At 40.6% G+C, this 16,127-nt stretch overlaps 1 protein-coding gene across 8 annotated transcripts in view; it reads left to right on the top strand.

Annotated features, from left to right (window-relative positions):
- Positions 1-2,620: 2,620 nt before the first annotated feature.
- Zfp951 (zinc finger protein 951) overlaps positions 2,621-16,127 on the top strand; it is a 57,912-nt gene continuing 44,405 nt past the window's right edge. For 2 of the 8 annotated variants that reach the window (XR_003955688.1, XM_030254749.1), the window contains exon 1: positions 2,655-3,111. Coding sequence is in view for 2 of the 8 variants with exons in the window: in XM_030254749.1 (XP_030110609.1) it covers positions 3,082-3,111 (30 nt within the window). In the remaining 6 variants the exon portion in view is untranslated. Of the gene's footprint in view, positions 3,112-16,127 lie in introns of all 8 variants that reach the window. The other 6 variants (XR_001784733.2, XR_003955690.1, XR_001784732.2 and 3 more) reach the window with 6 other exon arrangements.

Raw genomic sequence — 16,127 nt, 5'->3', positions numbered from 1 at the left:
TATCACGGCTAGAAATCAAAAATACTTGCAGTCAAGATAATTATTGTGTTTTAAACTTTGTTAGATTAAACTACTCTAAAAATAAAAACAGCCCAACATCCATTTTAAAATGTCTGAGCTTCATCTGCACGTTGCACAGAGTTTGAGTGACAAGACTGGAAAAGCTATCGTATTTCTAACAAACCTTGAAATCTACAGCAAAAAGGACATAATGTTCAGAGAGGACATGCAGTGTTTTGTCTTCCTAGGTCAGTTAAGATGCATGACAATGAGACCCCTCTGGTAAATGGTCTGTTTTAGAGAGGCCATGGAGAGTATCGAGAGAATAAACTCTAACCATCCTACACTTTACAGGAATTCAACTGTGGACCTGGGGCTATGTATGGGTGGTGCAATACATAAGTTATAATTGTGTGGGATTTATGCTGGGTACCTTATTGTCAACTTGACACAAGCTACAGTCACTTCAGACTTTGTATAGGAGGAGACAGGAATTCACTGTCTCCTGGCTGAATGAAGTTCTTGTTCTCCTCTGGTTCCAGGTCTAGAATTCATTGCTTCTGTTCTTGTACATGAGTGTCTACTGAGTAAGCAAAATGCTGACACCACGTTTATCTCCTTGAAACATCTGCACTTGATCTTAGCCAAAAGGCCGAGAAGCGATACCTTGAAACATCTGTGTCATTAGGAAGCCGGGGTTTTCTTCTACAGGAGTAGCAATACTTGATCCATACTTTTCCCCTTTGTAGAGAGCAGCATTATAGATTTAGAAATGAATGGCATTGTTGTGTCTACATAGTTGGATCACAGTGTTGCTCTGAGAACCTGCCAAGCTTATTAGGACATCTTCCAATATGCTGTTGAGTAGATGTTGCAGCTATCCACAATTGGATTGTTTTTTAAATTAAGTAAAGTACCAGATTCAAGACAATTGATGGATTGTAATAATGTATAATAAAATTGTAATCATATGAGGACTAGTATCAATTAAATAAGAAGAAATGTTTAATGATATGTTTTAACTATATGTTTGTAAATGGAAGCAACAGTAAATATCCTGAATTAACTTTGACATTACCTTTGAGTGTGTTGTCTCACACTCGTATGATGTGTTTTAACTATATGTTTGTAAATGGAAGCAACAGTAAATATCCTGAATTAACTTTGACATTACCTTTGAGTGTGTTGTCTTAGAGATGTGCTGGTGAAGAATTCTTGGAGACACAGGGTTTCCATCTCTCATCATGGGGCTCCAACTCTTATCATGGGGTTTGTAAGAGAATCACCTGTCTTTAGCTTGTATAATGATTATCCTCTTAACAATTAATTATGTACAATTGCTACCTCTTCAGAAAAGGATTCATTGTTAAATTACCATTTTTGAGGGTTTCATATTTAAATTTCTATTTTGTATAAATTGTCTTGATAAGAAACAGAAACCATCTTCTTTTTCTCTATTTCTTAAATTTGTATTTTTTTGTACTGTAAATTCAGCAAATAAACCTGCAACTGATATGTACAATGGTGGGAATTGTTGAAAAATTATTTAAAGAGTTGTAATTCCACAGTATCTTTTGAGCATTTATATTCATACTCGCATATGCTTTCTTGGTACCAATAGCATGGGTGGAGGGAATTAAGGGAGCTTACAGCAGTGTTTAGAGACCTTGCACTGTCTTTCTTGTCTGCTCCAAAAGTCTGTGTCCTTGACACTCTGTCACCTCAGGTCCAACCCCCAATGGCAGGTAAGGTCAGCAGGGAGTTCCACTGGACAGGAAACAATGGTAGTGTCTTTGGATATGTCTTTTGAAATGGCCTTTAGTTGTTTGTTTTCTCCTTTCGATTGTTCCTTCCTCCTTTAATGATGGTTTTACTGCTGTGAACAGTTACCATGTCAAAGATAACTCTTACAAGGACAACATTTAATTGGAGCTTGATTACAAATTCAGAGGTTCACTCCATTAGCATCAAAGCTGGTGCATGGCAGGAGCCTAGGCTGGCATGGTGCAAGAGGAGCTGGGAATTCTACATCTTGTTACAAAGACTGTCAGGAGAATACTGGCTTCAAGGTATCTAGGACAAGGATCTTAAAGCCCTGTTATTCATGGAACAGAAAAACTTCATGTCATTCTCATATAATACAGAGCTTCACAATGGGAGGGCAGCAAGAAATTAACAGAAGCCCTGAAATACATTTATTGTCAACTGAGACTCAAAAAGAATAGATTTGAGGTTGTAGACGGGCTTTAAAATTTACTCTTCACGAAGCTAAAATATTGTAAACACAATATGGCTACATAATTTAAAATCATATCACACAGATATGTGCCCCCAAGGGCCCTGATTCAGTTCGTGGCTCTTCTGGGACTCTCAGCTATGCCTGGATGTTCAAGAGTCAGAACCTCCCCCCACCCTCCACCCCAGAACTGGGACACGTCACAGACCAGGAACTCCCTAACCAGCTCTAGCCTCGGCCCTCATCAAAGACTGCATTTCCCATCCCTGAGCAGACTCTTGGCTTCCCCTGAAGCCCAGCACCAGCCAGGCTGCAGAAAAGAAAAAAAGAGTCTAGATATTTATTCCCCGGTACGGAGCCCAAACAAGCTGTGCCCAACGGAAGTGAATAAATGGACTGACAGATTCACTGTCCAATCAGAGTCTCCATATGCGCCTGCCAGTCAGAAAAGGAGGAGGGTTCTTCCGGAAATCACATTGCAGGTTCTGCGAGAGTTTACGTGATTTTGTGTGTTGTTTTTTCAACTCAACTGCCGAGTACTGAGGGAAGCTCAGGAAGCTCTGAAGATACAGCATGGCCAGCACATCCTCACTCTCCGCAAAGGTGAGGAGCATATATTCCTCGGTTCAGAGCCCAAAGAGGCTGAAACCAGCGGAAGTGAATACATGAACTGACAGATTCACTGACCAATCAGAGCCTCCATACGTGCCTGCCAGTCAGAATAGGAGGATGCTTCTTCCCGAAATCATGTGGCTTCCATGCTATTGTGAGTCAATTGGTGTGTTGTGCTTCGACCTCAACTGCTGAGTACTGAGGGAAGCCTAAGCAAGCTCTGAAATTGCAGCATGGCCAGCACATGCTCACTGCCCACAAAGGTGAGGAGCTGGAGCCATTGTGGTGGGTCCTACTCGGGGCTGGGCGGGAACCGGCAGGTTTATGCAGCCGCGTGTGAGGTCTCTTAGTGTAAGCCATTCCTAGACCCAGCAGTGGCATCTGAATAACTTCCCTCTCTGGGCTGAATCTGCACAAAGCATTTGAAGCAGGGCCTTGTGTATAGAAACATCCTTGACAGGATGCCAGTGGCAGGCAGGCTTGGTTCCTCTAGTAGAGTCTACAAGTTCTTCTCCTGTATCATTTTTTGTTGTGATTCATCTGGAGTTAATTTTGTCTAGTTGTAAAAGGCATCCCATCTGTTGGGTGACTGAGAGCACGTTCTTTCAATATGTCTCTGCTTTTAAGGAACCAAAAAATAGATCCGTTAATTTTTGTACAGCTGCACCTTCAGCCTTTTAGAAAACTGTTTCTGAGACAAGCTATGTTGTCACGTGCATTCCAGTCTCATGCTCCCCAGGGCAATGACCCTGCTTTCCTTTTTATTAGACTTTCTTAGTTTGAATGTTACATGTATGTACAAGAGCGTTTTAAAATTACTCATTTAAGTCCTGTGATTAACTGTCCTTTGCAGTGGAAGAAAAAGTGCATTCCTGTGGAACTATGTCTTCTGCCTTCAGACTAGAACAGGAGGAATTGTTTACTGTGTACACAATAGGGTGAAACAATGTAGACAAGAGCTAGCTCACAGACTAAAGTTTAAGGGAGTCATCTGCAGGGGTCATCATTCTGAGGCAAAGTGAGTGAATGTTTTAAATTCCTCAGCATTTATTAATTCATGCATGTTTATAGAAATTGTACAGATTGGTGGGTATACAAGTTGGGGATGTTCTGTGTGATCAAACTTTGTTGATGTAATTATGTCAGCTGAGAAGCTGTGTGTGTATCAGGTTATAGATCAGCAGGTAATATTACACATAAGGACAAGATCATACATCATCTTATTTTGGCATTTCCTCAGCAGGAAATTGCCTGCTCTTCTTGAAAGTCACTATTGTTATGCATTTGTCCCTTGTTTTATTACCACCAGCCACAATGCATGTTTCATGGAAATTAAGTCCACGGTTCAAAAGTAGATTTGAGTTTCAGAGGGTTTTTCATGTGTTCATGGTGCTTGTCAGGAAGCAGACACTAAATTGCTCTTCCAAGTTGTTTCCTTCGTGGGTTTCAGAGGGCATGGGTTTCCCTAAGTCACAAAGAGGCATGAGAGACTGCAGAGCCATAGCCACCATTCTGATCTTCTCCATGCAGAGAGATCTGTAGAGCATGGGGCCTCACTGTTTGAATGATGAGTAGTAGATTGACAGTGAGAAATATAACAGTTAAAGCCACTTTGAGTTATTTTTGTGGGAGTTTGTGGGGTTTTTTTGTTTTGTTCTGTTTTGTTTTTTAAGTTTCAATACACGTGTGCTCATAGGTAACATTGTTCAAGTTCACATTTAAGGGACTCTTCCCATATAAAGGATCCCTACAACCAATGCCCTATTGGTCATAAAACAGCAGAGAATGACAGCTTAAGCAATGTCCTGTTGACTCTTTCTCCTCTCTGATTTTAATCTCTTACAACATTGCCATTTGTCAGATTGGTGTGAGAGCTTCAGCCATCTTGTTTGCAGTACAGGTTGAAATTGAAAATATGGGGGAGAAAGCACAGAATCTAGCATCAGCATTCAAGTTGAAAGTGTTTTTATAATGTCTTGTAATAGGTGTTTGGGGAAGCAAAAGTGAGTGCCAGCTTTTACACCAGAGTGGCCAGATTGATGAGAAGCAAATAGCTAGTACAGCAGACTGTAAGAATCCAGAAAGTTGTTCTGTTTGGATGTAAGGAGAACTTTCTGCCCATGAGTCACAGTGGATCAAAAAGTAAAAATGAGGTTATGAAAAAGACTTAATTGCTTTTGTTTGAATTTAAATAATGGCAATAAATGATCATTGAGCAAAAATGTAATACTTTAGACAAGTGACCCATTTCAATTCTTCTGAGTAAATAACCAGGCTTAGGTCGTCACACATTTTTGGTTCGGGGAATATATTTATAAATGTTTAAGAGTTTTTTTTTTTTTTTTTTTTCATTCAGATTTAGTGAGTTGTGGGGAAGTTGTCCAAAGAATTAGTCCCTGTGCTTGGGTTGCTGAGAGCAAGATGTTTTTCATGGAATCAGCATGGGTAGTTTTGAGCCATCCTTGTCTAACAACTCAATGAAATGTAACCTGTTCCCAACACCGAATCCACCTTGCCTATAAAGGACGAGCAGTTAAGACCCTGTCCTCCATTAGCAGGAGTGGTCACCAGGGTCACCCTCAGAGTGTCCTGAAAGTTCCCAGGGCACTTTGTTCCTTTACAAACCTGCAGTTGCCCCCTACTTGCAGCTCTGTCTCCCTGAACTATACTCTCTTCCTACATCCCCCCTCCATATGACCCCTACCACTTCTTTCCCCATTTACCTCAGTCTACCCAGAGAGTCTATTCTATTTCTGCTTTGCAGAAAGATGTCTGTGTCACCTCTCCATCTCTTCTCTTTACATAACCTCTCTGGGCCTGTGGGGGATAGCTTCATTAAAATTTACCTAAGAGCTAATATCCACTTATGGGGGAATGTATAACATTACATCATTCTAAGTCTGGGTTACCTCAGGTAGGGTGATTTTACTCTAGCTGCAGTCATCAGCCTGTTGTGCTGCAGTCATTTCATGTTGTCATATTTTTAGCAGCTGAGTGATACTCCATTGTACAGACATACCACATTTGTTTCTCCAGTTTTCAGCTGTGGAACATCTATGTGTTTTTACCTTCTGTCTAATACAAATGAAGCTGTTATAAACATAGGTGAGCATGTGTCCTGGGTTGCTGGATGGAGTACCTTTTTCATTTATGCCGAAGACTGATATAGCTTGGTCCTGAGGTGGATGCATTCCCAGTTTCCTGAGGAATCATGATACTGGTTCCCTTATTGGCCATATTTGTCTGCACTCCTATAAGCAGTAGAAGGTGTCACACTTGCTTTATATTCTCACTAATATGAAAATCATTTGTGTTAGTTATCTTCACCATTGTGACATGTAACATGGACTCACAAAGTAGTTTTCATTTGCAATTCCATAATGGGTAAGGATGGTGAACATTTCTTTAAGAGTTTCTCAGCCATTATCAACAGATTGTCTGTTGAGAATTCATGGTTTAAATCTCTACCCTATTTTTTATCTGGAGTTTTTGATTTTAGATCATCTAGTTTTGTGAGGTCTGTATATATTTTTGTATATTACAAGTTTATCAGGTATGTTTAAATTGTACAAATACTTTTCTCATTCCTTAGACTGTCTATTTGTCCAATTGTCTGGGCTTTGACCTTAGAAAAACCTCACTGTTCCATGAGGTCCAATTTATGAATTTATCTTAGTTTCTGCACTATTAGTATTCTGTTCAGAAGGGTGTCTCCTGTGACATTGAATTCAGTGAGGTTCTCCCATTATACTTCTGTCAGGATCAATGTGTCTGGTTTTACTTGAAATCTTTGGAAATCTATTTGGAAATGAGTTTTGTGCAGGGCAAAGAAGATAGACCTCTTTCCATACATCTCCATGTAGAACTGCAGTGTAACAAGCACCACTTTGCTAAGCCAAGTGTGGTCCTGATAGGCCCAGGTAGACATGGTTCCTGCCCGTGGGACACTGGTGTGAGCCTCCATGAGTGTTGATGGCTGTTGTAGGTTTAAGTAAGGCTTGTTTATGTAATCATGTACAAATTTTCTGGACCCACTAACAGAGGACTCTTTTCTCTGAAATCAGGATTTCATTTTCAGAGGAACTTCTTCCCTGTGAATGCTAATGCCTCCATGCTGGTTAGAAACTGCTGGAGTCCTGGAATTGAGGGTGTAGCTCTGTTACATCGAAGTTGTAAAAACTGAGATTTCAGGACAGCTTTTAAGGCTATGGGAAAAAACTCTAAATACATGATTTTGAAAATATATAATTTCTCAACTCAGCCAAAAATATGGATGCAATATGAATCATATGAGGGGCTCCTTAAGGATTCTAAAGGAACCAAGTCAGTTACCCTGTGAGCCAGCAAGTGAGAAAGATGCAAAGGCAGGGTGATAAAAAGGCAGGCACTTTCCAGAGTTCTAGGTCAGTTTGGCCAGGGGAATGGCCAGTCCCAGGAGTGGTAAAAATGGTAATTTGATGGCATTGCTCAGTTGAACTGGCCTCTGAAGTATGCTTAAGAAAGGCTGATGGATCCCTGAATTCTTTTGCATTGTTAAGAGAAAAAAAAGTATGTTTCCTGTGCCTTAAGAATCTAGACTTGTGCCTTGGGATGTTGTTTCCTGAAATACTCAAAAGGAAACCTTGAATAAATGATTGGATTGATATGGAAAATAATGATTAGGTCTGGAGTTGACTTGAGTTGAGGTATCTAGAAAAATTTTAAGGATAAAAAGAGAAGTATTGCTCTCTCTCTCTTCTTTCTTTCTCCTGTCCCCCCCCCCCCCCCCAGGACAGAGAGAGATCTCCAGGGAAGAAACAGAACATAGAGAGCAGCAGACTGAAAAAGCTGTCTCAAGCAGAACAGAGGTCATCAGCTAGAATCCACAGTTTGACTTTGGGTCTTTTTCTGTTGTTGTTGTTATTCCCAGCATCCCTTGTCTCAGAACCCCTTAATGGTCTTGTTTTTTTCAATATGTCTAGTTGGATTCCTTAAGAAACTCCAGGTATCCATATGTGGTTTGAATTTTCTCTGGGTCTTCAACTCTATTCCATTAATCAAGTTGTGTGTCTGTATGCCAGGACCAATGAAAAAGTATGATGTAAAATCAAACTTCTAGGCCTTTAGACCCAGGCTTGGGAATGTGACCTCTGTGACTCAATGCTGGAAGGTATGCTAATTATAAAACAGATAGAGGCATTCCTCCACCCACCCGCTTCCTGGGTTCAAGGAGTGTTCATTCAAAGTCATCCTGACCCACCCTGACTATTGCTGGAACCCGCTATGCAAATGTGCTAGTGTTAGGGGCTCTGAGAAACTGTCTTGAGAAATAACCCGCACAATTACCAGGTATTCCTTGTGACTCTTGTGACTTTGCACTTCCTTGTGACTTGACTCTTAACTGGTATTTTTGGTATTTTCCAACAATGCCCTTCCCACCCCCTTGAGTTGTTGTTTCTTCCTTTAAATACCCCCTTACACAGCTACTCAGGGTGCCACAGTCCTCTATCCCTGAGTGGTGTATGACCTTGAGCCCAAGAGTGCTCTTGAATTAAAAGTCCTCTTGCTGTTTTCAGCAAGACTGTTTCTCCTGAGTGATTTGGGGTGTCACCTCTCCTGAGTCAGAACGTGGGGGAGTCCTCACGTTGTGAGTCTTTCACATGTAGTTATTTTCCTGATCCCGATTGTTGTAGCTCTCCTGGATATTTGTCCTGGGATCTGGAAATTGTCATTTCATGGTCTGTAAATGTTTTTGGCATTTTGTCAGGCATTGTGTTGAATTTGTAGATTACTTTTGTGAAGATTTCTATTTTGATTGCCTTAATCCTACCAATTCATGAGCACAAGAAAGTTTCCCATCTTCTTAGGTCTACTTCAATTTCTTTAAATGATTGAAATTTTCATACAAATATTTCATTTGCTTTTTTTAAAGTGACTTGTCTTATTTAGTTTTTTTTCCCAAATTTTTTTTAAAAAGATTTATTTATTATTTTACATAAGTACACTCTAGCTGTCTTCAGACACACCAGAAGAACTTGTCAGATCTCATTACAGGTGGTTATGAGCCACCATGTGGTTGCTGGGATTTGAACTCAGGACCTCTGGAAGAACAGTCAGTGCTCTTAACTACTGAGCCATCTCACCAGCCCAATGTTGACCAGGTAGACTAATTGAACCATTATTCATTATTTATTTATTTACTTATTTTATTTTATTTTTGGTTTTGTTTTTTTGTTTTTCGAGACAGGGTTTCTCTGTATAGCCGTGGCTGTCCTGGAACTTATTCTGTAGACCAGGGCGGCCTCGAACTCAGAAATCTGCCTGCCTCTGCCTCCCAAGTGCTGGGATTAAAGGCATGTGCCACCACTGCCTGGCTTCCAATTTTTTTATTTGGTATTATCTTCATTTACGTTTCAAATGCTATCCTGAAAGTCCCCTATTCCCTCCCCCTACCCTGCTCCCCTACACACCCACCCACTCCCACTTCTTGGCTCTGGTGTTCCCCTGTACCTGCAGCATATAAAGTTTACAAGACCAAGAGACCTCTCTTCCCAATGATGGCTGACTAGGCCATCTTCTGCTACATATTCAGCTAGAAATACAAGCTCTGGGGTACTGGTTAGTTCATATTGTTGTTCCACCTATAGCATTGCAGACCCCTTCAGCTTCTTGGGAGACTTTCTCTATCTCCTCCATTGGGGGGGCCCTGTGCTCGTTCGAATAGATGACTGGGGGCATCCACTTCTGTGTTTGCCAGGCACTGGCATAGCCTCACAAGAGACAGCTGTATCAGTGTCCTTTCAGCAAAACCTGGCTGGCATATGCAATAGTGTCTGTTCTTGGTGGCTTATTATGGGATGGATCCCCGGGTGGGGCAGTCTCTGGATGGTCGATCCTCTCATTTCAGCTCCAAACTTTGTCTCTGTAACTCCTTCTATGGGTGTTTTGTTCCCAATTCTAATGAGCAGGGGCAAAGTGTCCACGTTTTGGTCTTCGTTCTTCTTGAATTTCACGTGTTTTGCAGATTGTATCTTATATCTTGGGTATTCTAAGTTTCTGGGCTAATATCCACTTATCAGTGAGTACATATTGTGTGAGTTCTTTTGTGATTGGGTTACCTCACTCAGGGTGATGCCCTCCAGGTCCATCCATTTGCCTAGGAATTTCATAAATTCATTCTTTTTAATAGCTGAGTAGTACTCTATTGTGTAAATGTACCACATTTTCTGTATCCATTCCTCTGTTGAGGGGCATCTGGGTTCTTTCCAGCTTCTGGCTATTATAAATAAGGCTGCTATGAACATAGTGGAGCATGTGTCCTTCTTACCAGTTGGAACATCTTCTGGATATATGCCCAGGAGAGGTATTGCAGGATCCTCCAGTAGTACTATGTCCAATTTTCTGAGGAACCGCCAGACTGATTTCCAGAGTGGTTGTACAAGCTTGCAATCCCACCAACAATGGAGGAGTTTTCCTTTTTCTCCACATTCTCGCCAGCGTCTGCTCTCACCTGAATTTTGGATCTTAGCTATTCTGACTGGTGTGAGGTGGAATCTCAGGGTTGCTTTGATTTGCATTTCCCTGATGATTAAGGATGGTGAACATTTTTTTGGGTCCTTCTCAGCCCTTCAGTATTCCTCAGGTGAGATCTTTGTTTAGCTCTGAGCCCCATTTTTAATGGGGTTATTTGATTTTCTGGAGTCCAGCTTCTTGTGCTCTTTGTATATATTGGATATTAGTCCCCTCTCTGATTTTGGATTGGTAAAGAACCTTTCCCAATCTGTTGGTGGCCTTTTGTCTTATTGACGGTGTCTTTTGCCTTACAGAAGCTTTGCAATTTTATGAGGTCCCATTTGTCGATTCTCCATCTTACAGCACAAGCCATTGCTGTTCTATTCAGGAATTTTTTCCTTGTGTCCATTACTTTCGAGGCTTTTCCCCACTTTCTCCTCTATAAGTTTCACTGCCTCAGTTTTTATGTAAAGTTCCTTTATCTACTTAGATTTGACCTTAGTACCAGGAGATAGGAATGGATCAATTAGCATTCTTCTACATGATAATCGCTAGTTGTGCCAGCACCTTTTGTTGAAAATGCTGTCTTTTTTCCACTGGATGGTTTTTGCTCCCTTGTCAAAGATCAAGTGACCATAGGTGTGTGGGTTCATTTCTGGGTCTTCAATTCTATTCCATTGGTCTACATGTCTGTCCCTATACCAGTACCATGCAGTTTTTATCACAGTTGCTCTGTAGTACAGCCATAGGTCAGGCAAGGTGATTCCCCCAGAGGTTCTTTTATCATTGAGAAGAGCTTTTGCTATCCTAGGTTTTTTGTTATTCCGGATCAATTTGCAGATTGCCCTTCCTAGTTCATTGGAAGATTGAGTTGGAATTTTGATGGGGATTGCATTGAATCTAGATTGCTTTTGGCAAGATAGCCATTTTTACTATATTGATCCTGCCAATCCTTGAGCATGGGAGATCTTTCCATCTTCTGAGATCTTCTTTAATTTCTTTCTTCAGAGAATTGAAGTTATCATACAGATCTTTCACTTCCTTAGTTAGAGTCACACCAAGGTATTTTATATTATTTGTGACTATTGTGAAGGATGTTGTTTCCCTAATTTCTTTCTCAGCCTGTTTGTCCTTTGTGTACAGAAAGGCCATTGACTTATTTGAGTTAATTTTATATCCAGCTACTTCACTGAAGCTGTTTATCAGGTTTATGAGTTCTCTGGTGGAATTTTGAGGGTCACTTATATATACTATCATATCTGCAAAAAGTGATATTTTGACTTCTTCCTTTCCCATTTGTATCCCCTTGATCTCCTTTTGTTGTCGAATTGCTCTAGCTAGGATTTCAAGTACTATGTTGAATAGGTAGGGAGAAAGTGGGCAGCCTTGTCTAGTCCCTGATTTTAGTGGGATTGCTTCCAGCTTCTCACCATTTACTTTGATGTTGGCTACTGGTTTCCTGTAGATTGCTTTTATCATGTTTAGGTATGGGCCTTGAATTCCTGATCTTTCCAAGACTTTTATCATGAATGGGTGTTGGATTTTGTCAAATGCTTTCTCAGCATCTGACGAGATGATCATGTGGTTTTTTTCTTCGAGTTTGTTTATATAGTGGATTACGTTGATGGATTTCCAAATATTAAACCATCCCTGCATCCCTGGAATGAAACCTACTTGGTCAGGATGGATGATTGTTTTGATGTGTTCTTGGATTCGGTTAGCGAGAATTTTATTGAGTATTTTTGCATTGATGTTCATAAGGTAAATTGGTCTGAAGTTCTCTATCTTTACTGGGTCTTTCTGAGGTTTAGGTATCAGAGTTAATTGTGGCTTCATAGAATGAATTGGGTAGAGTACCTTTTGCTTCTATTTTGTGGAATAGTTTGTGAAGAACTGGAATTAGATCTTCTTTGAAGATCAACTGCAACTGAGGCTGTACTTTTCACCAGTGGCCTTCCATGGTCCCTCACTGTGACAAGCCTCATCTGTTCTTAATGGTGTCTTCCTGCCTTCAAAACCAATATCACCTTGGTGACTCTTTCACCTTACCAAGTACAGCTGTAGCAGAAGGTGCTATCTTGGCTATCTCTGGAACAGAGTATCTTTTTGCTCTTACCAAACACTTCCCAGAAGCTTTCACCTCAGTGATACCAGTCTCCTCTTAATCACCACTAATGTCTTAGCTCCAGCTAACCAGCATCAATTGTCTCAGTAGACCTTTCTATTCTTGACTCTATAGCCAGAGCCACGTGGCCAAAGCTGTTGAGTTTTGCTGCTTATTTGGGCTAGAACATGGCCCCTTTTTCTATCACATTATCACCAGCTTTCTGTTTTCCAACTCTCTCACTACATATTTTTGGATTTCCTGGAACTTACAGAGTAGATTGACCTTGAACTCAGAGATCTGCAGGGATCTGTCTCCTGTAATGCTGTCATTAAATGTGTGTACCACTATGCTTGGATTTAAGCATTTCTTTCCCTAGAACCTGCTTTGTACCACATTGGCCTTGAACCCAGAGAACTGTTTGGCTTTGTCTTCAGAGATCAATAGTGTGTACAACCATGCCTGGATTTAAATTTATCTGGATAGGATCTTACTCTAATATCTTTTAATCTGTTAACAGTCTCCTAGAATGTGGGATTCAGTTCCAATTTACTTCCTGGTGCTGCTTTAATAATCGTATCATATATTTTATATTTATCCTTTCTAAGCTTGCTATACTTATTCAAAATGCTCTTTATGGTACTTAACCAGAGAACAATGACTCTGCTGGGATATTTTTGAGACTTTGTCAAAGCATTTAATATAAATCTCTGTACCTTAGACTCAGGTAGACTCTTCAGACAAGGGCAAAAAGCATTCACATTCTTCACCAAATTACCAGGAAAAAAAAAAAAAACAAAAAAACCAGACTCTAGACCACATACTGAAATTGTTCTCCACTGAGCCCTCTTGGGCCAAGTCTGCACAGAACAAATGAATATCACCAAGAAGTCATTCCTATTCTTCCTAAGATATTGTATTAAGCCGAACTTAAAGCATTCCACTGCTTTCCAAATCCAAAGTCTCCCAATCCACACTCTTCCTGAGAAAAGCATGGTCAGGTGTATCACCCTCGTGATAGACAAACCCTAGTCCCTGGTACCAATTTCTGTCTTAGTTAGGGTTTTGCTTCTGTGAACAGACACCATGACCAAGGGCACTCTTATAAGGGCAATGTTTAATTGGTGCTGGCCTACAGGTCCAAAGTTTCAGTCCATTATCATCAAGGTAGGAACATGGCAGCATCATAGTCTAGGAGGAGCTAAGAGTTCTACATTTTCATTTAAAGGCTGGTAGCAGAATGCTGGCTTCCAATTTGGTATGATGAGGGTCTTAATGTACACACAGTGACATACCTACTCCAACAAGGCCATACCTCCCCATAGTGCCAATTTCAGAGCCTAGCATATATAAATGATCACACTATGAAACTGTATATTTTAAAAAATAAAAATTATAACTATGAAAAATAAATATTTTAAAAATGTATTTATTTTATGTGAATACATTTTAACTCTCTTCAGACACACCAATAGAGGGCTTTTGATCCCATTACAGATGGTTGGCAGCCACCATGTGTGTTGGTATCACCACATCTGAAACCCATGACATCACATAGGGGGGACCTGCAGACACGCCAAAGCAACAGCCACCATATTTCCAGATTCCACTTGACTCACCTCCCACCTTTATCTGTGATTACATCATCATCCATATATGAAGAAAGCACTCACCCCCTGTTCGCTCTCTTCCCGCCATTCTTTCCACAGCCACCTTGCCTCTCTCTCTGTGTTTCTCACTCTCTCTCTCTCAATAAACCTCATGTGGAACTTTTTGGAATGGTGTGGTCCTTCTGAAGCCATGCAATGTAAAAGATCATAACAATGTGATTGCTGGAAATTGAAATCAGGACCTTAGGAAGAGCAGGCTGAGCTCTTAACCTCTGAGCTATCTCTTCAGCCAGAAACAGAAATTTTTATGTAAAGTATGTAATGAAGAAAATTGTTTTTATTTGGTATCTTTCATATTGTAAATCAGCAATTATTTAAAAAACAGAATATAACAACAAACTAAATTATAGATTCCAAGCCCAAACTAAGGTTAGTAAGTACTGTATGTTAGTTCATCTCATCTCTAATAATGCTGAAAGATAATTAATATTTTTGACTCAAAAATGGAGAATTTTCCTAGATAATCTTGCATTCATTGGTATCAATTTCTTCATCTTGTCAGTGAGGACTTAAGCTATCATCATCCAGATGTCATAGCTAATAAATCTGATTAGTGTTGGGAAGATCAGGTTGCAATCCATTCTCAGCTAGACACTGTGGTTGAGGCTAACTGGGCTCCAAAAGACACCACATCAAAGCAAAGCAATCAAACAGAAACCCATACATAATGAGCAACTATAAAAACATCCTCATCAGCTCATTGAGTAAGTAGGATTTATGGAGAGTATCTCAGAGTTTCTGTTGATTCAACAACAAAAGTGACCAAAAAGCAAGTTGGGTAGGAAAGGGTTTATTGAGATCAACTTAAGCATTGTAATGTTTATCACATAAGGAAAGTCGGGACAGGATCTAATGCAAGGCAGGGACCTAGAGGCAGCATCTGAAGGAGAGGCCATGGACGGTACTACATGCTGACTGGCTTCACCAGAATTGCTCAGCCTGCTTGCTTTCTTCTTTTGTAAATAAAATATTTATTTTATGCTTATGTGAGTATACTGTAGCTGTCTTCAGACACACCAGAAGAGGGCATTAGATCCAGTTACAGATGGTTGTGAGCTACCATGTGGTTGCTGGGAATTTAACTCATGACCTTTGGAAGAGCAGCCAGTGCTCTTAACCACTGAGGCATCTCTCTAGCTGCTCAGCCTGCTTTCTAACAGCACTCAGGATGCCAGCTCAGGGATGACACCACCACCATGAGCTGGGCACTTCCCCATCATTCACTAGTTAAGAAAGTGCCCTACAGCTTTTTTATGGAGGCTTTTTCTCCATTGAGGTTCCTTCTTCTCTGATGATTCTAGTTTGTGTCAAGTTGTCATAAAACTAGCTAGTACATAGGGATTCTTCTCTGGTGATAGATCGAGAGTCTTAACTTGGCTATAGTCAAAATAAAAAAGACAGGGTCCTTGTGATATGAAATGGCTCTTGTCGCATTTCATGGTAAACTCTGGATGTGAAGTCACTTAACCCCCAGGATTAACTCAGAGGGATAGAATTTGGCAAGAGTCTCTCCAGAATAACCTTGCTGAGATAGAGATGTTTGGGCTTCGTCTTGTTTTTTGTTTGTTTGTTTGTTTGGTTGGTTGGTTGGTTGTGTTTTGTTTTGTTTTCTAGACAGGGTTTCTCTGTATAGCCCTGGCTGACCTGGAACTCACTTTGTTGACCAGGCTGGCCTCCAACTCAGAAATCTGCCTGTCTCTGCCTCCCAAATGCTCTGATTAAAGGCGTGCACCATCTTGTATATTAGTATCTGTACAAACTATCTCTTAGAATAATTGCCTACTCCTAGATCTGCTACTTCTCGAGATCCTTTGCAGCCTGTCTTAGTTAGGGTTTTACTGCTGTGAACAGACACCATGACCAAGGCAAGTCTTATAAAAAAAATAGCATTTAATTTGGACTGGCTTACAGTTTCAGAGGTTCAGTCCATTACCATCAAGGTGGGAGCATGGCAGTAGCCAGGCAGACCTGGTGCAGGCAGAGCTGAGAGTTCATCCAAAGGCTGCTAGTGGAA

Source organism: Mus musculus, chromosome 5 (genome assembly GCF_000001635.26).
Source record: "Mus musculus strain C57BL/6J chromosome 5, GRCm38.p6 C57BL/6J".
NCBI lineage: Eukaryota > Metazoa > Chordata > Mammalia > Rodentia > Muridae > Mus > Mus musculus.
This window is presented reverse-complemented; position numbering and strand designations above follow the sequence as displayed.